At 43.7% G+C, this 26475-nt stretch overlaps 1 protein-coding gene and 1 long non-coding RNA gene across 5 annotated transcripts in view; one reads left to right on the plus strand and one right to left on the minus strand.

The window, feature by feature from the left end:
* Nucleotides 1-16951, plus strand: part of AADAT (aminoadipate aminotransferase) — a 34849-nt gene extending 17898 nt beyond the window's left edge. For 3 of the 4 annotated variants that reach the window (XM_067551736.1, XM_067551735.1, XM_067551737.1), the window contains 3 exons: nucleotides 1474-1580; nucleotides 2189-2290; nucleotides 3634-7808. In XM_067551736.1, the coding sequence (XP_067407837.1) occupies nucleotides 1474-1580; nucleotides 2189-2290; nucleotides 3634-3675 (251 nt within the window). In that variant the 3' untranslated portion in view covers nucleotides 3676-7808. Of the gene's footprint in view, nucleotides 1-1473; nucleotides 1581-2188; nucleotides 2291-3633; nucleotides 7809-16062 lie in introns of those variants that run through there. The other variant, XR_010920471.1, reaches the window with a different exon arrangement.
* LOC137155460 (uncharacterized) overlaps nucleotides 779-26475 on the minus strand; it is an 82005-nt gene continuing 56308 nt past the window's right edge. Inside the window, exon 4 of the long non-coding RNA XR_010920475.1 lies at nucleotides 779-1511. This is a non-coding gene — a long non-coding RNA (uncharacterized lncRNA). The remainder of the gene's footprint in view (nucleotides 1512-26475) is intronic.

A 26475-nucleotide genomic window follows, 5' to 3' on the forward strand; every position in this document is an offset into this window, starting at 1 on the left:
TTTACACTGCAAAAAGTGTGTTCTTAACTTGGGTTTAAATACTCGTGAAAACACAGCAACTTGGCTTTTAGCTCAGAAAGCAACTTGAGCTAAAGCCCATAGGGGAGTTTGGGATTGAACTCAGATTGCTAACCTGAGTTAAAAGTCAAACTGATGTGTCTTCCTTGCTGTTTTAACCCCAGTTAAGAATATACTTTTTACTGCAGTATAGCCATACCCTGAGTGACTTGCCTGTAGGCACACCACAAACCTATTGCAGAGCAGGAAACTGAACCTGGGTCTCCCAGGCAAGTCCCACGCTAGCACACTGACCACCGCAACATCCCTTCTCTCTGCCCATGGAACTCACTCCCTCAAGAGTTTAGAGTGGTGGTGGGCCTCACTGCACTCGGAACGCAACCCCCATATATTTGGCCAGCTCTTCTCACAGTCGAGTCGCAGAAGGAAGCAAGGGAGAGAGAAAAGAAAAAATGAGACCTTTTGCAATTCTGCTACCTTTCAAACTGCTATTGTACGTGGAGAAAAGAGAATTTTGTTAGCTTTCATTGTTAGTAATGGGAGATGCTCAGATACCATGGTGATGATGGCCATATAAGTATCTAATGGAAAGACCTTCATCTATCAGCCACACCAGAGAACAAAAAAAAATCTGGTAAAGCCATTTAGCAGAAAGGATAAGCCAGGAAAGTCTTCCTTTTGCTGAAGTAGCTGCTTTCTTATTTTATGAAGATTGACATAACTAGCAAGTGAGACTTTGAAGTATTCTGTGAGAGGCCTTTATTCTGTAGACTAATTTATAATTAAGTTTGTGGTAATGATCAAATGTACTTAAGAGGAACAGGGGCAGATGGTAAGTGAAAAACAACCCAATATATTCAAACAATGTACACATGTAATAAAGCTGGAGCCAAAAAACACAGGAGCGTTTGGATTGTTGTCCTGCCAAAAACTGATCAAAGATTGCCTCTAGGTATAAGTGAATATGCACAGTAAATCTGCCTACTAAAGCAATAAGATTCCTTTCTGTGCAGTTCTCTACACTTGCTAGCCTTCAATCCCAATATTCTTACCACATCCACACTATGCAATTCATCAAGATTGCATTTATGGTACTAATAGAGCTGGCATTGAAAAAGGATGTTTGATTAGGACACAGTGTGTTTCGTTGCTTTTTCAGAAATCAGCCCACCGTTGTACATTTAGTGCACTTGTTGAGCAGTTTGTAACCTAACTGTGAGAAATCCCAGAGCATCCATTTTCAAAAATAATGTAAAACAAAGCAGTGTCAGCATTACTGAATTAAGTCTATTAATTTTGTCAGAGCAACCTTAAATACTGTGGGTGAAATCTTGGCTCCAGTGAAGTCAGTGGCAAAACTCAGACTGACTTCACTGGAGGCAAGATTTAACCCTGTCTGTGTCTTTGATGTATCCATTGCAGAAGGGACAGAAGTTCTCCGTTTTCTCTCTCCAGGTCTGGCAGACTGGCATGCTCCTGCTGTTGGCATGTTTCTGTGGATTAAAATTAAGGGAGTTTCTGATACACAGCAGCTGATCATGGAAAAAGCTTTGCAGAAAGAAGTATGAAAAATGTCTACTGATCTTAAAACGTAGCGGGAGGGAAGGATTAAATAAACTAGTATTTTTATATATTTGGAGTGCAGCTCCAACTGGGCATTTGTTAGGACTACAAGTTTTGAACATTATAGTATATACTATAGTAACATTCTAATAACTCTTCTTACTAATGAAATATCTGCATAGCTAAACTACATCTTTAATAGGTTTGTTTAATTCTACCTCAAAATCATAGAGAGAGAGAGCTAGCCTAGCTATCCATTGCTTCTATTTCAATAAGCGAAATTAAGTGTGGTTTTAGTCAACAATTTGTACAGACCAGCCTTAAGTAAAGACATCAGCTATTAGTCAGAAAGGAACCTAGAGATTTTCTTTTGATACATATAAAACATGAGAATAAGACGACAGAACCTGCCTATAGTTACAAATAACTAGATTCTCTCTTTTTGTTGTGAAATGTTTAATCCCAGGTTTTTGTAGTCCGCCTTCTCTTTTTGGAAGGAGGGAAATGGATGAAGTCTCTTTGTGAGACCATTGTTCAGCAATGAGCTATTTAATTTTTTAAAATTAAGAAGAAATTTATAACCAAATGGCTAATCAATTTCTCTTAGGTGTTACTGGTTCCTGGGGGAGCATTTAACATTGACGGCTCAGTTCCTAGTTCTTACGTCAGAGCTTCTTTCTCTCTGTCTTCTCCAGCCCAGATGGATCAGGTGAGTGCAGTATGATTTGCTGTACATTCCTCAAAAGAATATTCCTCATGCACCAATTGAGGTTTTGCTCCCTTACTTTTTCCTTACAAGTTTTAACCAACTCTATATATTGTATAATTAGGCTTTTGTTTGTTTTGGTAAGTACTATTTGAGTAGTACTTCTGAAACCACTTTAACTGTTCTTTGCGCGGGATATTCTTATCTAGAAGAATTGTAGTGTGCTGAATCTTTGTCACTTAATACACCTGCCTTCTTCATACTTACTTACTCCCATCAGACCTCAGTCACTAGGGGCCTGATCCAGCTCTCACTGAAGTCAGTGCAAGTTTAGCTATTCATTTAGTATGAGTGGAGCAATCACCACGTCTTATTTCCCAAAGTGTGTCATCCTCAAATCTAATGCCCTTTACTCTGCTGTTGTATGTGTGCCTATTCCTTATTATGAAAGAAGCTCAAGGTGATGGGTATCAATCTTCCCCGTTATTCTCACATTCACTTTCTCCCGAACACTAAGTAGTACATTGGAGATGGGGTCTCCCCTCCAATCCAATCTCTCTATACTTCATGATTTAGGAACTAATCTGTGTTATTTAGGAACATCTTGGATATAATGGTTGTATTTATGACCGAATGCACGTCATCGTATAGTAGGAGTGGAGGGCAGTTCACTGGTCAAAGTATAGTGTACTGTTGTTTTAAGAGTCTTGAGAATTTTCCCATGTCTTTGGTCTTACTTAACTTCAGTCATTAAAGGTGTGTAGCAGATGCCCAATTATACTTCTCTTTTGTTGGTCATCCCATTTATCATTACCTCTATAATTTCACAATCACATTGTCTCTAGTGAAATTGTATCTTGCTAGCATTGCACATGACTTCGATCTATAATACATCCCCTCCACCTCTTCCTCCTTTTCTCTCTCTATGAGATTGTACCCCTCTGTATTGATGTTGCAGTTATGAAAATCCTCCTACTAGGCTTCGTTAATCTATAATATAGATTATAGATGCCATGTAGTAACAACAATACTCTTGGAGATCAATACATTTGTCCTTCTGTTTCAGAAGAATTGCATCTTTTCTTCTTCTTTGTTTATGTTGGAAGAACATATCAGATTTAAGTGGAAGCTCTCCCAACTTTCTAATAGTGTGTTAAACCCACTTAATACACTATTAATATCAAAATAAACAGAGAACACAAAGCTTTACAATAAAGTACTAAGCCTTTATACTGCACAGTTCCCCTGTGGCTTAAATGGTTTTAAAAGTTCTATTGCTGATTTAGCATATTGCCTGCTTATCTAATGCTGGGATGTGAACATTAACCATCTTGCTTTCATTGTAGGCTTTTCAGAGGCTGGCTGAGCTTATAAAAGAAGCTCTATGAGGAGACTAAATGTAAACCATCTAGCAAATTGAAGGCCCCTTCAGAAAATCTGCACCTGTATAAAAATGGGATTTCATAATGGCATTGAAGAAGGAAGCCACAACCCAGTGTATATTGCCTTGATTGGTATGAATGCTTTGGGAATTTAAACATGGATAGAAGATCACTAATAGACCTCAGAACATACCTTTTGATAGTGAGTGCAGAAAGTTATAGTTTAATTAGAAATTCTCGCTTGACCTATTAATTCCTTTTTATGACAGGCAAGATCATATAAAAAGACTTATTCCAAATTACAGTGCAGCTGTGGTATATGGTTGTGCGCACAATAGCAATTCTGTAGTTAAAGTGAAAAGATGATTCCATTCTAAACGACTCTTCATTTTCCCATAACTTCCTCAATATTGTGCAGAATCTTCTCACACCAAGGCTTATTCAAAGGTGAATTTTAAAAGAAGGTTTGAACAAAATCTATTCAATCATTTTGAATTATGTGGTGGGAGGGAGGGAAATCTCTTTTCTACTTAGCAAATAATACAACTTTTGAAAGAACTCCGAGATGAACTACAGAACTTATGACTTGGCATGAGTGAGTGACAAATTCAGTCCTTGCTAAATTTCGATGGGAAAGGACTTTGAAATAAAGTAGTTAATTTTTAAAAGTGGTGTACATGGTATGTACAGGAAATCACTTTTTTATTTTTAGGTGCACGTGTCAAACTGTGGAAAAACTGTTGATCTGAAAGTGTTTCACTGAAACCGCTCAGGACCCTCTTAACCCAAACCTTCCTGAACACTAAAACACATTCCTCCAACAAATTATATTGTTTTTAATTTTTTTAGATTTGTGGCTGTCACTCTTTTTGTCTCTGTATGTAACTGTGTGAAGATCAAAGTATAAAACTTAACTAATGTCTGGCCAGAGTAAATCGACTTAGGCACTTTTGGAAACTTAAACCTGAGCCAATTCAATTGGATGCTGGTTACAGGTAAAGGAAAATTAATGTGCACTGTTTTTCATTGAACAGTTCAATTTGATCTGAGTCGCCTTGCCAATTTTCCTAACTTTTACACCACATTTCCTAATTTTTAAAAGCTTTTCTGTATTTTAGCCTTTTATCCTGCTGCCCTTCATTTAGTATCTGAGCAATTCCCCTGTTGTTGTGTGAAAGACCTTCTCATAAACAGGAGAAACTGTTTAATTCTCTGATTCTCAAAGACTTATTCACATGTTTAACTGTATGCAGTCAGTGGGATTCCTGCAGTACACAGAGTTAAGTACATGAATAATTATTTTCAGGATCAAAGCTTAACTTACTGAACAGCAGAAATAGCTATATGGACGACACACAAAATGTCAAACGTATACAGCAAGCAAACTGAAAAATAGAGAAATGTCTTGTTCCCTAATTTTTCAATTATAATCTCAAGTGTTACATCTAACAATAGTAAGTACAGAATTTTCAGAAAGAAATACAATTGAAGTGATTGTGCAAATACTCAAATGTTGTGCTGTGTTTAGCTACATAATAAGTTCATGTTATTTCTTCTGTTTCTCTCTAGAGGACTTACATCAGCCACTAACAGCAGAAATTTAGAATTGTAAAAGTCTAATTCACAATTCAAAACTATCATTTAACCACTAACACCATTTCCTTCATCTCCCAGGACACTCCATGCAAATATTGGTCAGGCACAATCCTGCTTTGTTTGTGATCTACCAAAAAGATGGTTCAGTGTGATATGGCTACAGTGATGACACAGTAGTGTTACTGGACTGTGTGTATGCATATTCCACTTTTCCCCACTGGTTATAAGTAGTGTGCATCATTTAAAAAACAAAACAAAACAAAAAAAATACACAAGTACTATTATGCTCCCCTCCCACCCTGCCACAGTGGCAACACCACCATCCTCCCATTACTTCAAGCCTATAACCTTAGATTTAACTTAGGCTCATCCCTGTCCTTTGACCCATACATCCAGGTTATGTCTAAATCTTGCAGCTTCTTCATCCACACAATTAGCCAAGATGCAACTTTTTCCCCTCTGCCCTGATCACTTTTCACTGTCAGTACTGTAATTTTCTCCTGTCTGCCATCAGTGCCTGCAACATCCACTCAGTTCCATTTCAAATACTACTGCCAAGATCATATTCCTAGCTCGTCACTTTGTCCAAATCATCCACTTGTTTTAAGGCTCCCCGCTAGCTCCCTCTCTTCCAATGCATCAGACACAAATTCCTTGTTTTTATTTTCAAAGTTGTGAAGGGTTGACTCACTGCTAGCACCTCCTTGTGTCCAGACAGGGCAGCTCTCTTGCTATCAAGTACCTCATGTCAGTGGTTGCTCTTGTGGTCTGCCTCTAACGTGACCTAGTCAGAGGGCCAAGTCACAGGAAAAGTCTCTCCCCTTCCAGGGTAGTAAACAAGGTGGAATAACACAAGTGAATTTTACTAAAGTTGGGTTAAGGCTTTCTTCCTTCAGAAGGTACTCATCAGTCTATGGCTTTAAGCTGAGTTCACAAGTAATAGAGGGGAATGGTTCCCTCTCAGTGAGTCAGCATCTGCCCCTCCTTTCTCTCAGGAAGGAGACATCAAGCAGCAGTCATCTGGGGAATATCTGCCTTCAGACAATCCTCTCTCCAGGCACTGAAGGTCTGCTCTCCTCCCTGGTCTATCATCAACTGAGCTGGGTTTCTCCCTCTTAAGCGCCTCCCTCCAATCCTGACATTTCTCCCAGGTGTGATGGGGCGGAACCAACTGAGCCTACATTAGCTCATTAATCCTGTATAGTCCAGTGTGGGGTTGTATACAGCCCTTTTGTATACCCCATCACAATATAGCCTTACCTGCCTATTTGACATATTATCTCAAGATTGCCGCTCACCTTTGCTTTACCAATGATGCTAGCCTCCTTTGTCCGATTCCCTGCTCCTCCAACAAGCACTTTTGTACTTCTTTCCATGCCACCCTTCATAATTGGGAAAACCTTCTCCATCACAATCCATAAAGCTGCCACCTTGTACCATGCACCTTCTCAAAACTCAGTCTCAGCCAGAATGCATACAGAAACTGCACCCTGATAACAGCTTTGTAGGGGGTGAATTTGATCATAGCTACTGACTGGCTAAGAATTTCACACATGCTGTTAGATTTGTTACCTGACTCCCCCAAGCTCCCTGCAGCTTGCATGTTTGCCTCTTTCACCTGGTACATCTGTCATTTAGACTGTAAGCTCTTTGGAGCAGGGCTATCATTCACGATATGTTTTAACCATGCCTAGTGCACTGGGGCCCAACCTGGTTGTGCTCTTCATGTGCTACTACAATATAAACATTTATTAATAGAGTGAATTGTGAGGTTCTTACTCTATTTCTTTTCTCAACCAAATATATTAATGTTGAATGGCTATTCTTAGAACATTTTGAAATGAGTTTTGTTAGTTTCCAAAGGGCAAATATTTGAAATCTCAAATCTTTCATGAAATCTATAAAGTATTGTGTATGGTGGAATGAGGTGCTATACCTAGTTAATTAAAATAAATGTTTTATTTAACAAGGAAATAATGTCAATGACACTTGAAACTGATTTTTCTTTTCTGGATGAGTAACTGCTTCCTTTTTTAAACAGAATTAGAGTAAAAATATTTAACCAAAAGTGCCAGGTATTAGTCAAGTTTTATTCTGGTAGCATTTTGCACAAAATAAGTGTGTATATACCACCTTTCCCTTCAGGCACACATGTATTCATTTTGCAGAATGCAAGCAAAATGCACTACCATTTACTGCCTGCCTTTAAAAAAAAAAATAGCACCCAATTTTTGTTTTCTGACTGTAGTAAAACATCTAAAACAGTGCTAACATCCTGAAGAATACAAATCTGCTTGAATGAACAATGGCATGCTGTGTGCTCATTGAGCTTCTCAAAACATGATTCCTCATCTTCTGGGATAGCTCATTCAAGAGCTTTAAAAGGTTCCTGGATGAAGTCAGCTGCAGGCTGGGGTGAAATACCAAGCAACAGCTACAGGGAAATGAGAAACTAATAAGGCAAATGGGATTTTGATATGAGTCAGGATATCTTTTCTCAGTGTTTAAATAGTTGGGGGTTTTAAATAAAAATCACTACTCTTCAGAGCTGGATTTCAACAGCTGGAGAAATTTAGCACATTCCAGTTGGTGCGGGGAAGCTCTGTTTCCCCATCCCCCACCTTGGCTTGTGATAGCAGTGGTGAATGCCTCCGGCAGCACAATCATCTCCACAGCAACTGATCTGTACTGGTGGTGGTGTAGGGTCAGGGTTTCTTCCTCTTGCTGGATGCTATCCAGAGACTCAGGTAGACATTTCATTGGTTACACTCAAGTCACAGATTCAGATTCAGGTTCACTTATTTTCTAATGAAACTTTAGACCTCATAATGTGACCTGAGGAGCTGAGGTCCTGTGCACAGGCCTGCATGGTTTATGCCTTAATCCAGCCCTGCTGCCTCTTCCAGTTACACAGGTTTAAGTCGCATGGTATTTCTGCTGACATATAACTAGTTCTCTCTTCGAGTGATTGCGCATATGCATTCCAACAGAGGTGAGTGCGCGCCCTGTGCACGAGTCTCTGGAAGCTTTTTTGCCCTAGCAACCCCCGCAAGGTCGGTTCCAGTGCCCCCTGGAGTGCCGCGCTCATGTCGCGGTATATATAGCGCTGCCGACCCCGTGGGTCCCCAGTTCCTTCTTTCCGCCCGTGACGGTAGCTGGAACGCTAGTGCCCCTTGCTATTATATGCAAGTAGCAACCTTTGTTTTTTTATGTAAATAGTTAAATAGTTGTTAATAGTTGTAGTAAATAGTAGTAATTGAATAGAGTTAATAGTTAAGGACTTTCGCCCTTCGGGGCTGGCACAGCCATGCCGGGATCCACAGGATTCAAAGCCTGCATGGTGTGCATGAAGGCCTTCCCAGTCAGCGACCCCCATGACAGGTGCCTTCGCTGCCTGGGAGAACTGCATCGGAAAGAGCGCTGCAAAATATGCAAAGCCTTCAAGCCACGGACACAAAAAGAACGTGATGCCCGCTTGAAGGCTCTGTTAATGGAGTCAGCGCTTCGCCCCGACTCCGAGCCCTCCAGGTCGCCGGCGGCACCAAGTGTCTCGTCGGTGCAGAGCGCCCCGCCGGCACCGACCACATCGGCACCGGCGAAAAAGAAGCGGCCCAAGGCCGTACTCATGGACTCCCCCCAGCGACCGGAACGGCTGGGGGCGATTCAGGAGATGCCCCAGCCCCGTGCCATGCACATGTCGGCACTGGCATCTCCTCGCAGGGAGCCTCCCCCGACCCCGGGGGGTGGGGTAGTGCCCCTGCAGGGACCGTCGACGCCGGAGGCGTTTGCGGCTTCTCGTGCCCTCATGGGCATGCCCACGCCTCCGTCCCCCCCTCGGCCGAGAGTTCCGGGAATAGCGTCTCGGGGTAAACCCGTGCTGGGTTACCCCGGTGGGTGGCAGAGATGGCAGGAGAGGTCTCCCCCCAGACGGTCAAGGAGGGGCAGCGACAGCTCCCCTCCTAGCTCCGACTACGGGTCGTTGAGCCCCTCGGCACCGCGCCGGCCAGGGCGGTCCCGAGACGCCGGCAAGAGGCATCATAGCTCAGCCTCTGAGGGTTCCCAATCCCTGGAATCCCGGCGCCGATCACCAGCCCATGCCTCGGCACCGGCATCTCCGGCACCGAGAGAGAGTTCTGGGGGACGCAGTCCGGTGCGCTCACCCACCAGCGGCCGGCACCGATATCCTCGGCGGAGATCCCGCTCATCCAGGCGCTCTACGCCTAGAGACACTCAGCACCGGTCCCGCTCCCGGCACCGGTCTGATTCCCCGAGGCACAGCCGGCGCCGGTCTCGCTCCCCAGCTTCCCGGTACCGGTCCCGTTCCCCAAGGCGAAGCCGGCACCGTTCTCCATCTCCGCTCTCAGTACGGAGCAGAGGTCGACGCTCCCGATCCCCAACAAGGAGCCCGGCGCGGGTCCCGGTGGCCGAACGCAAGTCCCGGCACCGGTCTAGATCCCCAGTGCACACTCCGCGTACCACGCAGCGGAGCAGGGAGACACGTCGTGAGACCCCTAGCCCTGTCGGCATCGTGGCTCAGCGCGCTTCGGCACCGGTAGAGGCCCCAGACTCCGGCCGCCGGACAAGCAGTAGCCGGGATCGAAGGGGCTCCAGATCCCCGACGCATAGCCCGGTACGGGCTCCGGCACCGGAGCACACGGCCCCGACCGTTACTGCACCGCACGCAAAAGAGCTGACGCCAAGACGCCGCTCCAGGTCTCCACCTTATAAACGCCATGCGAACTCGAAGGCGCACAGGAGGCATTCCTCCTCTTTCTCCAGCCGCTCCCCCCCACGCCGGCGTCGTCAACATCGCCAGGACCACTCCGGGTCATCTAGGAGTACTTCTCGGGAGCGGGGAGATAGGAGCCGCGGATCTAGGAGACACCACGCGCACGGCTCCGTCACCCAAGGGGTCTCCTCCTACGCGGCACCGGGACCGGTACCGCATGGATCCTACCCAGCACTGGGAGCGGTGCCGTCATGGCCGCAGGGGCCTTGGCAATGGCCGTACTGGCAATGGGCACCACAGCCCACACAGGGCACAGGCTTGGTACCCTCCATGGGACCTCACCCCCCACACCCCCCTCAAAGCCAAGGGGAGGAAAGGAATTCTTCGGAGGAAGAGTCTGATCCCTTGGAAGGCCCATCCACGGGGCCAGTTCCTCAGTCTTCCTCTTCATCCCCGGCAGAGACAACGGCGAGAGATCGGGGGACCCCGCTGCCGGACTTCAAAACTCACCAAGAGCTCCTCAAGCGCCTGGCAGAGAATTTAAAGCTGGACATCAAGGAGCTGGTAGAGGAGGAGGACCCCCTCTTTGGAGCTGTTGGGCCAGCAGGTCCAGCTAGGATCGCACTCCCGGTTCATGAGAGTGTGCTCAAACTGGTTAAGCCCCTCTGGGAGAACCCAGCCTCAGTGGCACTTACCTCTAAGACAGCAGAGAGGAAATATTACGTGCCACTGCAAGGGTTTGAGTACTTGTTCAACCACCCATCCCCAGGGAGCCTGGTCGTGGACGCTGTAAATCAGCGGGACAGGCAGGGGGCACATGCAAATACTCCCAAAAATAAGGAGAGTAAGAAACTCAATCTCTTTGGGAGGAAGGTATACTCCACAGCAGCGCTGCAGCTCCGTATGGCCAATTATCAGGCGCTGCTGGGGCGCTACACTCTGAACCTGTGGTCCTCCCTCCAGAGGTTTCTCCAAGGCCTGCCCCAGGATATGTTGGCAGACTTTAGTACACTGGTCCAGGAGGGCTCCTTGGTTGCCAATGCTGCCCTTCAATCGGCTAGTGATGCCACGGACGCAGCGGGGAGGGCTATGGCCTCGGGCATAGTTATGCGCAGGGCATCCTGGTTACAGTCCTCCGGACTCTCGCCTGAAGTGCAGCAGGCCATTCAGGACTTGCCCTTTACGGGAACTGGCCTCTTCTCTGACAGAACGGACGAGAAGCTGCACGCTTTAAAAGATTTGAGAGCCACCTTGAAATCCCTGGGTCTCTATGTGCCACAAGCAGCTAGGAGGCAGGGTCGACCATGCCCAGCAGCAGCCTCCACCGAGACCACCCCCAAGACCCCCTCAGTCGAAACGGGGCAGGGATCGGTTCCGACAAGGCAATCGTCGGGACCGCCAAGGCCCAGCTGGGGGCTCCCAGCAAGGGCCGCAAAAGGGTGCCAAGCGGCAGTTTTGATGGGACGCCCGAGGGTGGCACCCCCCCCCCATCTCCTGGAATACTCGGACTTTCATGAACAGACTGCGTCCGTTCCTTCCCGAGTGGCAGAGCATAACCTCAGACCGCTGGGTACTGAGTATAATTCAAAGAGGTTATGCCCTGCAACTCTCTGCCTTCCCACCGGACCTTCCCCCTGCCCTGTCCCTCTTCAGGGACCCCTCTCACGAGCAGCTCCTTATTCAGGAGGTGAATGCCCTCCTCCTCCTGGGGGCGATGGAAGAGGTTCCTCTTCAGGAAAGAGGCAGGGGGTTCTATTCCCGGTATTTCCTTATCCCCAAGGCGAAGGGAGGCCTCAGGCCTATTCTGGACCTTCGGCGTCTAAACAGGTTCATCAGACGCCTCAAGTTCCGCATGGTCTCCCTAGCCTCCATCATTCCCACACTAGATCCAGGAGATTGGTTTGCTGCCCTCAACCTACAGGATGCCTACTTTCATATTTCCATCCTCCCGGGCCACAGGCGGTTTCTACGATTTCAGGTAGCTGGTGGCCACTACCAGTTCTCGGCCCTACCCTTTGGCTTTTCTTCAGCTCCCAGGGTGTTTACAAAATGTATGGCGGTGGTGGTTGCCCACCTCCGCCGCAAGGGAGTTCAGATCTTCCCTTACCTAGAAGACTAGCTAATCCGGGGCCGGTCCAGAGTCCATGTCCAGAACAGCCTGACACTGACTTGCATAATATGCAGCAGGCTGGGTCTGCTCATAAACGAGCAGAAGTCCAACCTCACACCAGTACAACGAATAGACTTTATAGGGGCCACTCTGGATGCAGTTCAAGCCAGGGCCTTCCTCCCGCAGCCCCGCTTCGAGGCAATGACTACCATCATAGACAATCTCCACAGGTCCCCCACGACCACAGCCAGGCACTGCCTTCAACTGTTGGGTCACATGGCGGCTTGCACCTATGTCGTGAGGCTCGTTCGCCTCAAACTCAGACCCCTGCAGGGGTGGCTGGCCTCTGTATACGCTCCGGCCAGGCACTCTCTCGGACGGGTAGTCACTGTCCCAACTTCAGTTCTGAGGTCATTAATTTGGTGGTCGAACCCCATGGAAGTATTGAGAGGGGTTCCCTTTGCAGAGTTGACACCCTCCATAACCCTGATTACGGACGCTTCGGATGTGGGTTGGGGGGCCCACATGAGCAGAGACCTCAGCACGCAGGGCCTCTGGTCAACACAGGAACGAAAGCTCCACATCAATGTACAGGAGCTCCGAGCAGTCCACCTGGCCTGCAAGGTCTTCCTCAAATTCCTGAAGGGTCAGGTAGTTCAAGTCATGACAGACAACACTGCTGCCATGTTTTATATAAACAGGCAAGGGGGGGGCTCGCTCATCGGCCCTCTGCCAGGAAGCGACGCAGCTGTGGGACCTTGCGGTGAGACACAACTTTCATTTGTCTGCCTCTCACCTCCCTGGGGTCAGGAACGACGAGGCGGACCGCCTCAGCAGGTCGTTCTCACCCCGCCACGATTGGTCACTACACTGGGAGGTGACAACTTTTCTCTTCCGCAAGTGGGGTATTCCCCAACTAGATCTATTTGCGTCGGCATCGAACAAGAAGTGTCCGAGGTTTTGCTCCCTCCGGGGGCGAGACCCGAACTCCATCTCAGATGCCTTCCTCATACAGTGGACGGGGGCTCTCATGTATGCCTTTCCCCCCGTCCCACTGCTTCCCAAAGTACTCTTGAAAATAAAGAGAGACAGAGCCAATGTTATCCTTATCGCCCCGGCGTGGCCGAGGCAACACTGGTACAGCCTCCTGTTGGACCTCTCTATAGCCACGCCGATACCACTTCCGAAACGCTACGACCTGCTCTCCCAGGACCGGGGTCGCCTGCTGCACCCAGACCTGGACTCCCTACACCTGACAGCATGGAGGCTTTGTGGTTGACGGAGGGAGAGAGGGCCTGTTCGGCGCAGGTCCAATTAGTCCTACTGGGTAGCAGAAAACAATCTACCCAGGTGGTGTACAAGGCTAAATGGAAGCGTTTCACGGTTTGGGCGGCCTCCAGGGGTGTCCCGCCCAGTTGTTCGCCCATTCAGGCGATTCTCGAGTATCTGCTCCACTTGAAGTCACTGGGCTTGGCATTGGCCTCCCTCAGGGTATACCTAGCGGCTGTTTCGGCCTTCCACAAACCACTGGAAGGAAGGTCGATCTTCTCACACACTATGTCCATTAGGTTCCTCAAGGGGATAGAGAGGCTATATCCGCAGGTCCGTGACCCGGTGCCTCTGTGGGATCTAAACCTGGTCCTCTCCAGGTTGACAGGACCCCCCTTCGAGCCTATGGCTACATGCCCTTTGCTCGTCCTCTCCTGGAAGGTAGCCTTCCTCATGGCCATTACATCGGCCAGGAGGGTCTCCGAAATCAGAGCACTAACCTCGGAACCCCCATACATGGTTTTCTATAGTGACAAAGTGCGACTGAGACCCCACCCAGCCTTTTTACCTAAGGTGGTGTCTCAGTTCCACTATAACCAGGATATCTTCCTTCCCGTGTTCTTTCCCAAACCACACGGTTCGGAGGAGGAACGGAGATGGCACTCGCTGGACGTCAGAAGAGCCCTGGCCTTCTACATTGAGAGAACAAGGCCGTTCCGGAAGTCAACACAGCTGTTTGTGGCAGTGGCAGACCGGATGAAGGGCTCACCTGTCTCCACCCAGCGCATCTCCAACTGGATCACCGCGTGTATAAAAACCTGCTACGAGCTGGCGAAAGTGCGACTCCCAGGTCCACTCACCGCACATTCTACCAGAGCCCAGGCCTCATCCGCGGCCTTTCTGGAACGAGTGCCCCTGCAAGACATCTGCAGAGCAGCGACCTGGTCATCGGTACACACCTTTACGTCCCACTACGCCATCGTGCAGCAGGCTAGAGAGGACGCGACCGTGGGCAGAGCCATATTGAGAAGGGGTGCTCGCCAGTGACTCCTACCCGCCTCCAAAGGTATGGCTAATTAATCACCTCTGTTGGAATGCATATGAGCAATCACTCGAAGAGAGAAAACAGGGTTACTTACCAGTAACTGTTGTTCTTCGAGATGTGTTGCTCATATTCATTCCAAACCCACCCTCCATCCCCGCTGTCGGAGTCGGCAGAAAGAAGGGACTGGGGACCCGCGGGGTCGGTGGCGCTATATATACCGCGACATGAGCGCGGCACTCCAGGGGGCGCCGGAGCCGACCCTGCGGGGGTTGCTAGGCAGAAAAAGCTTCCGGAGACTCGTGCACGGGGCGCGCACTCACCTCTGTTGGAATGAATATGAGCAACACATCTCGAAGAACAACAGTTACTGGTAAGTAACCCTGTTTTCTCCAGTGTCTTCAGCAGGAAAGAGTTAAAATGTTCCAAAATGCCATGTATTTCTTTTCAAAATGCTTTAAAACCTGCACTGTGTCCTTATAAAAACTTTACACTGCAAGTGCTATATTTTGTAAAGGCATTAGATACTGCCTCGCAGAGCAATGGGCCAACCTTCATAATAACCCTTTCCAAATCCCTGGCACAGAGGCAATTCAACTCACTAAACAAGTCTTCCCAACAAGAACAGAGACCTCACACACAATGATTTTCTGGATGTAATAAGAGAAACAAACAATTTCTGAATCCAGCCAATAAATCTGACAGTGGCCTAACTTTTATAGAAAGGGAGCTTTGGGCAAGTTCTCTATGGCTCAGAAAGGAAAAAAGGGTAAAATTTTCTCATTCCCTAATCCTGTTTGTCTGATGCTGCTCTCTAAGTTGCTATCGTGCTCATCTTGAAAGGATCAAAGCCCCATTTGTGCCTTTATTTTAAGTTAGTTATTCTGGCAACAGAAGCTTTACTGTGTGACCTACTATGAGACCCACTGCAACTAAACAACAACGGTCAAAGTGTGAGTTTTGGATTCTCGCAGCAACTATTTAATCAATTAGCTTGGGATTTTTAAAAAGTTTAAAAATGAAGTAAATTAGCACACCAAATAAATGTAAGGAAGTGGTGAGCTGCTTTTAGATATTCAGCAAGCAGGAAATAAAAGACTAAATTTGCCAAGTATTCACCCCACTCTATTAATATCCTTTAAGTATAGTAAGTTTTATATAGTCATTGATTTTTTTTTGCACAAATATTCTCCTGTTCCTTGGCTCCATCACATTAGCTAGCAGTCTGTTCCACCCTCCTAAATTACTACCACCTTGAATTTAAAACCAGAACCCCACCAGCATATTTCAGATTAATGAGTAAATAATTTATTGTGTAAAAACACTGTGCTGATGAAGTTTGACACACACTGGAGATTAGGGATCGTTGTGTGTTCAGAGGGACAGTATGATTGTCCTCTAATAAACTATGAGGCATAATGGAGAGGTAGGGAAAATATGCTGGATAATTACATACTGTGAGATATCAATTCCTGATCATCTTAGTGGTGTCTGAATTTTCCGAAGGCAGCCATTTAGTTTGGTCTTTTTTCTTGGGTAAATTCTAGTAAGTTTTATTTAAAAAATTAACTGTTTAATACTTGTTTCTCTGATCTATGTGTTTTAAAAGTCTACATCTATAATTTTCTACATATATAATATCTACAGATCTCTTCAATTACACCCTTGAAATGGAGAAACAAATGCACCTGGATACATATTAAGAGCATTGATTTATACTCTGACTGAACTACTGGACTTTGTGCCCCAACTGGTTTTCTGTTTCTGATTGAACTGTTTATGAACAGCCTACTGGCGGTGATATTTCAGGAGGGGATGAAGTTATTCCTCTGTATGGTTTGTGAGGGTTGATTTAGTATCATTCTGGAGGTAAAAAGTGCTCTGTAAATGCTAGTTGATATTGCTGCTATTTCATCATCTTTCTAAAATTGCTACTAAGAATACTAAGACCTCCTGTTTCCCCATGATGGCTAGTCCAAAGTTTGTATATTTCCCTCCATTTTGGAAGATGGCTAAAGTTCTTATCAATGCTTATCCTTAATGACTATTCCTGAACTACACTGACATGACTGGTGATTAACATTAACCACCACCATGAACATGATGGTGTTGCTTATTGTGCAATACTTGGAGAACACCTGCTTTTTAGTTTCAAATTTTATAGACTTGTAAGGAACCAGATATGCATTAATATTACACATTAGCAAGCTCTGTTACAGTCTGGCAAATTTTAACTTTAAACAGCTGGTTAGCATCTTAGCTTACAAACAACTTTGGATTATACATTTGGGTACGTCTGGAAAAAAAAAAAAAAAGATCTTTGATGTCAGGTTTGGCCGAGGGGTTTCTTGCACCTTCCTTGAAAACTTCTGGTACTGGCCACTGATAGAGACAGGATACTGGACTAGGTGGAGCACTAGTCTGATCTAGTCTGGCACTTCCAGTGTATAGTCTGGAAGGGTTTGGTATTTCATAACCACATCTGAGTTTACAGGCTAGATCATAGATCACTGGGAGGTGCCCACAATGCTTCAATAGAAGGCAAAAATGCGACAATAACTAAAATGTATAATACATATAGGAAAAAATATTCAAACCACCCAAGTCAGCTAGATGACTAAATCCCATTTTCAAAAATGACTCAGGGTCAGATTTTCAAAGATATTTAGGTGCTTAAAGATGAAAGTGGGCACTCATTGGGACTTTCAAAAGCACATTAATCCTACTAGTTGCCTATCTGCATCCTTAGGTCCCTCAATGTCTTCGAAAATCTGGCCCTCTGTGTGTAAGTCATTTTGGGAAATGGGATTTAGCCACCTAATTCACTTAAGTGGTTTGAAATTTTTTTCCCCTAGCTCTATTACACATTTGTTGTTGCATTTTTTGCCTTCTGCAGAGACATTTTGGGCTCTACAGGCTCTTAAATGCTTATGTCTCATTGAAAGGTCAAGGTGTCTTAGGCTCCTGAGTGCCTAAGTTAATTTTGAAAATGGGACTTAGGCTCCTAGGTCACCTGGGTGCTTTTAAAAATTGTATCCCTTGTCCATATGGGCACTAAGAAGAAAGATACCCAACTTCTGCAGAAAAGTGAAGTGTCTTCTGTTTCCTTTCTTTATAGCCCATTGCATTATTTTAAACAAAGAACCTGATTACCTCTGTTTCATCAACACGAATTTCTAGCAGTTAATCTTCATAAAAAGTACAAGAAGAACACCTGGTCCAGTCAGGCTCTTAGTGAGTACACAATTTTCCCCTTTACCTGATATTGTACACATGATGTCACCTGCTCCTCTGTGTTCAGCAGGGCAACCTAGCTAAATGCTGAAAACATTCCTGCAGTAGACCTGATGGCAAATGCTGAACTTGGCAGAAGTGTAGGTAGCTAACACTATCTGGTTTATATTACTTTTGTAGGACAATATTTTTAGAGTATGGTGGTATTTTTTGCCTTCATATCTCTTAAGTTAATCCTCATTGCACTGAATGAAAAACAATATAACTGAAAAAGCTAACAGAAAAGGGGAGTGGGCCAGATTCATTGCTGCCGTAAAATCAATTGAAGTTTAAGGAGTTATACCAATGCTGAATTTGTCTTTCCCATCATAGTTCTACTGCCTTCTTTCAGGAAAGATTTGCAATTACTCTGCATTTGTAGCTGCCATTGGAATTTTGCTGGTAAAATTTTCAGAGATGCTGCTGATACTGAATGATTTCATTATATTACATGGAATTCTTTTTCCGTTAGGTACTCCATATAGTTATAACCCACACATTCTCCCTGTTCCTCTCCTCACCCCGCCCCCCCTTCCCCACACACACACATCAGAAAGTAAGGATGGCAACATAAAATAATTTGTTGTGGGTTAGGTTTTTACAATGTCAAAAAAATATAAAATGCCATTAAATGTTTGGAAACTTGAAAGAGTTTATTTATAGTATTAGTCAAATAAATTGATATTTTGATTCCTATACCTCAGAGACAGAAGAGTTAATGCATTAGTGCCAACATAACCAGTTAAGTGCAAGTATTTCAGTCCTCCTGCAAAGGATTCTGAAAGACAAACACTTAGAATAATAGCAACGGTTGCTTTATAAATACCTAAGCAAGAAAAACACCACACTTCAAACTGTCTGAAAAAGATAAACACTTTGATTCTGAAAGGGGCATTAACATAGCTTCCAGTTTTGTACCTGAAAATAACTGCACCCACAATTCTGCAAATGGCACATTGAAATTTAGGACTTTAATTTTCAGACACACAGCTGCACAGTTCCCATTGAAATCAACTCACTAACTGCATATATGCATCTGCAGATCAAACAGATTTCTAAATGCTATGACTTGTGCTTGCATTTAATTGCAAGTGCAAAACAGGAGACAGCTTCTCAAAAAATCAAGCCAATATGTCTAGACCATATACTTTTTTACAGTTCCCTTTATTGTTTAAATAGTGTCTCAATTTGTGTTATTTTGTGTTCACTTTAAGACAAAATATTAATCTCTCATTTGAATTAACCATCCTCTCCATTTATTGTAGACTGCCTGATACATAATTCATCCCTATCACCTCTTGGCTGGAGGTAGTACAAATCCCAACACTTTTCCATTTAAGGCAGCCAAATTCACAAAAGATGATGGCACTGTCATTAAACTGTGGGGAAAATTTAATGAAGACAGCCCTCCAATACTCTGTCTCAGAAGAGTAACTATCAGAAATAACATTCTTTGTATTTTCTAATAACAGCAGGCTCCAAAATGCACAAATTGAATTACTCAAAATGCCACTTATTCCAACTTCTCAATATTATAGCTAACAAAATGCTGCAGATTTGTCTCATTGTTATTTGTTAAACCTAATTATAATAGTCGTGGCTTCATTTTGTCCTAGTTGAATTTTTCCATGGTGTATCATTGGAAGTTTAATCTGTGTTGTTAAGATGAAAGCAGATAATTGGCAAAAAATAAAGTATACCTAAAAACTCTGTTTGTTGTATCATCATTGTTTTATGGACATTCTGAATTCTCTCTGAAGTGATCCTCATGATATTTCCTATATTCTAAAACAATTGCCAGATTAAGCACACAGAGGCTTTTAAAAGGTAATATACACCAATGACTCAAGAATTGAGAAGTATGGATACTAAGAGGTGCTTTAGAGTAAATGTGACTGCTGTGAACAAAGTAGTTTATCCCACGTGTTGTATCATTGAAATTAGTGGAGCTCTTTGCAGAATAGAGAGCAAGAGTATCAGAATGTGGCCCTAAATTTGAAATCAGTTTAATGTTAATTTCCTAGCTAAAATTTAGGGGAAAAAACACTACAGGTCTAAATGGTCAGGTCTGTAGTTAGATAAAATCATTCACTGTGACATTCAATTTTGTGTTTTGTATGTTTTCTTTCTTCAACAACTAAGACCATTGTGCTGTAACATTGTCAGCATCTTCGGTGACCAGTGGGGTATTATTCCAGAAGCCCTGAAAGAAATTCTTTACAGGTGCAAATCAGATGTTTATTTTCTGCCCAGTTTGAAACACAAGGGATAAAAATGAAGTGCTTTGACAAATTAATAACAGTGTTAAAGATTGACAGTCATGTAGCATATTTTAGATTAGAAACTTTAAAAGCTGACTTACAAGATGCAAAGCTATAGAACTGTACACAGCCCATCTATCTCTTTGTAGTGTATTGACATTCTTGCTATATAATGTTAAATTTGCTAATCTATCATAGAACAGATAAACAAATACCATTATCTGGCTTATTATTCAGCCAATATCCAATTACAAATCACTGATATTGGCTTACCACTCACTTCCCTTCAGAAGATCTATTTCAATGACAGGCTTTGGGCATTCTGTAGAAATGTGTATTTCTAATGTGGTATTTGTTGTTTCTTCATCTAATAAAAGAATAATGATGGTTTGTTGGTACCAATTTGGCACATTGATAAATTACTCTTTACTGTTTAAGCCATGGCACCAACATTTCTCTCACTGGATGTTGAAGGGTGAGTCATCAGGACGGACTCTAGGTCTAATATTCTCTCCTAGACAAGGCCAGCTTCAGCATGCTGTGTGAGCAACATTGTAGCATGCAGAGCTGGACCTGCTGTGGGGTTCTGTATATTCTCCTCTCCATTGAGGCAGGTAAATCTTATTAGCATTGTTATGTGAAGATGAAGAGACACTAAAACAGATACCCTGGCAATTAAGAGTCCTTGTTGTGGTGCTTTAACTCTTTGGAAACGAACTAAGTCCCAATTGGATGTTACCTGGGAACTGGCTGATTTCCAAGGTTAGGAGGTGGTTGCTATACCAGGGAAGACGTAGGGTCTGAGAGATGAGTGTGGGTTGGATTCCTGACTGAAGTTTATAATCTGGTACGTATGGGGGTGGCTGTGTGCTGAACATAGTGGTCTGCTAGGCAACACTGACAGCTTCCTAACAAGGCTCTAGCCTGCCATCCTTTGTTTCCCTAATCCCTCTAGAAGATGACAGGGCTAATTGAAAAGCCATCTCCTAAGCGACCAGGGGAGTTTTGCAAGGGAGTTTAGAGAGGGAGCATGAAAGCCAGATACACCTAATAAACATCCTCTAACCTTAAGCCAAAACACACACACACACACACACCCAACCCCCAAAGGAAAAACAACAACATACAATAAAACATGTCAGATGTAAGCATATAATTAGGCAGGCCAAAAAAAGAATTTGAGTAGCAACTAGCAAAAGACACAAAAACAGCAAATTGTTTTATGTACATCAAAAGCAGGAAGCCTACCAAACTATCAATAGACAATTGAGATGCTAAAGAACAGTCGGGACGACAAGGCTGTTGCAGGGAAGCTAAATATATTTTTTGCATCAGTTTTCACTGGAAAGGATGTGAGGGAGATTCCCTCATCCAGGACATTTTTTTTTAAGTGACAAATCTGAGGAACTCTGCCAGATTGAGGTGTCAGTAGAGAAGGCTTTGGAACAAATTAATAAATTAAACATCAATAAGTCACCAAGACCAGATGGTATTCACCCAAGAGTTCTAAAGGAACTTGAACATGAAATTGCAGAACTACTAACTGTGGTATGTAATCTATCACATAAATCAGCCTCTGTACCAGATGACTGGAGGGTAGCTAATGAGATGCCAATTAAAAAGAAAAAAAAAAAAAGACTTCAGAGGCAATCCTGGCAATTACAGGCTGGTAAGAGTAACTTCAGTACCAGAAAAGTTGATTGAAACTGTAGTAAATAACAAAATTATCAAACATGTAGATGAACACAATATGTCGGGGAAGAGTCAACACGGCTTTTCTAAAGGAAAAATGTCTCACCAATCTATTAAAATTCTTAGATGAGGGTTGATAAACATGTGGATAAAGGTGATCCAATGGATAAAATGTACTTGAACTTTCAGAAAGCTTTTGACAAGGTCCCTCACCAAAGGTTCTTAAGCAAAGTAGGCAGACATGCAATAAGAGGGAAAGTCCTCTTGTGGATCAGCAACTGATTAAAAGAGAGGAAACAAAGGTAGGAATAAACAGTTTTTATAGCGGAGAGAGGTAAATAGCAGGGTCCCCCAAGGATCTGGACTGGGACCAGTACTGGTCAACATATTCATAAATAATCTGGAAAAAGGGGTAAACAATGAGGTGGCAAAGTTTGCAGACAATACTAAATAACAAGATAGTTACCTCCAAAGTGAAGAGTTACAAAGAGATCTCACAAAACTGGATGACTGGACAACAAAATGGCAGATGAAATTCAGTGCTGATAAATGCAAAGTAATGTACATTGGAATACATAATCCCAACTATACATACAGAATAATGGTGTTTAAATGAGCTGTTACCACTCAAGGAAGAGCTTGGAGTCATCATGGCTAATTATCTGAAAACATCTGCTCAATATGCAGTGGCAGTCAAAAAAGATAATGTTAGGAACCACTAGGAAAGGGGTAAAGAAGAAGACAGAAAATATAATGCCATTATATAAATTCATGGTATACCCACACCTTGAACACTGCATGCAGTTCTGGTCGCCCCATCTCAAAAAAGATATATTAGATCTTAGAATTGGAAAAGGGATGGTGACAGGATGATTAGAGGTATGGAACAGCTTCCATATGAGGAGAGACTAAACAGACTAGAACTGTTTTATTTGTAAAAAAGAGACAAGTGAAGGGAGATAAGATAGAGGTCTATAATGGTGTGGGGAAAAGGAATAAGGAATTGTTATTTACCCCTTCACATAACACATGAACTAGGGGTCACACAATGAAATTGATAAGCAGCAGGTTTAAAACAAACATAAGGAAGCACTTCTTTGCACAGTCAAGCAGTGGACCTTGTTGCCAGGAGATATTGTGAAGGCCAAAAGTAAAACTGGTTCAAAAAAAGAACTAGGTCCATCAATGGCTATTAGCCGAGATGGTCAGGGACACAATCCTATGCTCTGGGTGTCCCTAAACCTCTGACTGCTAGAAGCTGGGACTATACACCAGGGGATGAATCACTTAATAAATTGCCCTGTTTTAGTCACTCCATCTGAAGCATCTGCCACTGGTAACTGTCAGAAGATAGAACGCTGGGCTAGATGGACCACTGGTATGACCCACTATGGCCAATCTTATGTTCTAAAGCACCCACTCCCTCAATCCTGTCCAATGCAAGCCCACACTGCTTGTTGCCAGTTTCTCACTACTGTGTCATGCCAAGAACCAGAAGGAAGGAGGGGCCTTTTGATACTTTCTCGGGATGCCCAGAACTGAGTTACCATGGTATCCTTCTATTTCCAGTGACAGAGTCTTTTTTGTGGTAGCTAGATGTCAGCTCCCGGACACTGCCAGATCTTCAGCCACTCAAGCACTCTCCCTAGGATTCTGCCAGCCCCTGCTTTCCCTTGCAAGTTCACACTTTGTGTACCCCAGTCTCCAAACTCCTCAGAAGTGTCTGCCTGTAATATCCCACCCGTCACTGGACACTCACAAATAATGACCTAGTAAGGTTTCCCAAATAGACAGTGTACACACAGCTTGATCAGTACAATTCAGGATCAGGTCCTTTATAACACAGCACTGTAATCTGCTTCTAGTGAAACCAAATACAATTCATTAACAAAGATTAAGATTTAAGAGAGTGGGAGAAAGGATAGTGAGTGGAAACAGAACTGGGTACGCATATAAAACAAAAACCATAAAACGCAATCCTAGGTCTACACTCCTCAGTGTTTACCTTTCCTATTTTATAACGTAGATTTTTCTCCAAAGGATTCAATCTTTGACAGAGCTGCTGGATTTCTATTTTTTTCTTAGTTTATTCAGCTGTGGCATATGTCTAATACTTTTTCATATCATCCCACACTCTATGTATTAATTATATGTTATGGCAGTGAGTGCCCTGGGCTAATTATGCATTGTGTCAAACTGTGTTTCTTTTTGTAGTCTTTTCATTGCATTGCTTTCCCCTTGTTCTTGCATTATGAGAGAGGGTAAGTATGAGCATGTGTCTGACCACCTCTGTACCACCATTTTATGTGTCCCAGTCACATCATCTCCTTTTTAAATTGAATAGTCCTAATCTCTTCACTCCCTCCTTTAATCTTTTTTGGATGAGACAGCCAAATCTGAACACAGTAGTCAAAGTGACAGTGTACCATTGATTTTTATAGTAGCATTATAATTCTTTATTATAACCATAATTGCATATATATTTTATTATCTCTCCCTTTCTTAATACTTCAGAACATTGAAGCTTTTTTGACCATGGCTGAACTTTGAGCAGATGTTTTCAGTGCTGTCCACAAAGATGCTTACGTCTTTTTTGATCCACAATCTTACTTGCCATGGCTTTGACCCACTATTAGAGACAGTGCAAGAACGAAGGGCTTTGATCCTGTTCCCATTGATTTCAATCAGAGTAGAATCAGACCCAGATTATAAGGTACATAAACCTTCAAAGGATAGAAAGGAACCGATCAATTTAATGGATTAATGCAGTTTCAGGATCTGTTTCCCACAAACTAAGGCCCCAATCCTCTTCCAAACTCTGCCGGAGTGGACCACTGGATTAAATAAGACTCTGTGGAGGTGCAGGACTTTTTGCAGGATCAGGGCCCATGTGTCCTACAGCAGGAGTTCTTCACCTCTTTATTTCTGAGCTCCCATGCCAACATGCTATAAAAACTCCACGGACCAGTGGTGGGTGGGTGTCAGGGCTCTGGGCTTCAGCCACTGGACTGGGGAGGGAAAGACATGGAGCATCTGCTCCATGGGGTGCCAGGCCGGCTCAGGGCTCTGGCTCCATGGGGAGGCCCCTTCAGGGCTTCTGCCCTTCAGGGCTCAAGGCTTCAGCTGCGGGACACTGGGGCTCAGGGCTTCAAGCTTTCTGCCCCTGGACCCAGCCAGTGTAATGCTGATCCTGCTTCACAGACCCCCTGAAAGCAACTCGTGGACCCCCAGGGGGCCATGGACCTGCAGGTGAGAACCACTGTCTTACAGCAACTGTTTTCAGTAACTCTCCATATTTCAGTACATTGCTACTAATAAGTTATTGATGCTGACTCCAAGTAACAACATTAGTGAGACAAATTCTCAGCTTGTGTGAATTGATTTAATTCTATTAATTTCAATTTACACCAACAGAGAATTTGGCCTAAATAGACTGTACATATTTGGACTGATGCTTTCTCTTATCCCTTACATTGAAAATAGGCTTTTTGATAGGCCCCACGCCTCTTATTGACAGAGTTGTTCTACATATAAGATTTCATTAATGCATCCCAGCGCACACACACAGAGGTAAGTGCCATTGCACAATTAGAAGCTACTTGGCTTTTAGAAACTAAAAAGCTTTCCCTGTGCATCAGCTGCTGTAACATTTTATCCACACTATCCCCATTCTCATGCCTGTTGCTAAACAAGATCAAGGTCACAGCTGTTGCAGGGGAAGAAGCTGTAGAATAAATTGATGAGAAGGAAACTCTACCTCTCATCGTTGTAAAAGAGTCACATTCAACGATTAAAAAAGCTGAAAGGTCCCAATTCGTTGGGGAGGCAATAATGGGAGCATGGAAACTAGCAAGACTGATATCCTGCCATGCAAAATATAAAAGGGATCAGTAACTGGGAAAGTGATACTAAGAAAATTATTAGACTGAAGTAGGTGATTTTCTCTCTCTCGGGTACTAATATGTCAACTTCTGCACATGTGAAAACAAGAAGGTTTCCTGGATCATGTAGACAAGTAATGTATTTGTTTTAATACACATATTTGTTTCTTTCTATTGCTATAATTTATTATTTAATAGTAAAGACCAAAAATGATTTTAGAGTCAAACCTACAAAAGGGAAAATCTCTAGTCACTTAACAGTTGGAATGTCAACCCCCAAGAGTTGGAAGACGAAATAACAAAACAGCCAATGAGTATCTAGGCAGTAAACTAGTTTGCTACAAACTCAGCACCTCACTTTGAATCTCCCCGACAAACATTCCCAGAGATACCAAGGCCCAAGAATGATCACCTATTTCTGTAGCCAAAGTGGGCACTTGTGGCCCCAAACATTTTCCTAGGTCCTTTTCTATCCTCACGCCCAACCCAGAAATAATTTAACCCATTGTTTGTGCTCATGAAAAACCTCCGTGTTCTTAAATTGCAGGGAATTTTATTTTATACTTGCAGATAGTATAATCTGGTCATTAAACAGTGTTAAATATTTGGCTTCAACCCACAAAAGCTATAGTATTAATAGTCAAATACTTACCTATCTCCATTATCTCCTATGCCACACAGGTAACAAAAGCCTCAAGCAATAAAGGATTTCAGCACTGTCACTTCAGACAACATATGAACTTTTGTACAGTATTTCAGTTACAAATAGGAAAGTTAAAGGATGCAGTTTCAGAGTACTAATTTTTACTAATTAAAACTAATTAGTAAATTAATTACTAAGCTTTCAAAGTACATATTAAATAGACCTTGTAAGGTAAAAGATGATTCTTGGCTAATGTGATAGGTACTCACCACTGGACTGGTGCCTCCTGCTGGTTGTCTGGGGATTATCT

The sequence above is a fragment of the Emydura macquarii genome, unplaced genomic scaffold (assembly GCF_026122565.2).
Source record: "Emydura macquarii macquarii isolate MOO-44397 ecotype Brisbane River unplaced genomic scaffold, CSIRO-AGI_Emac_v2 contig_1363, whole genome shotgun sequence".
NCBI lineage: Eukaryota > Metazoa > Chordata > Testudines > Chelidae > Emydura > Emydura macquarii.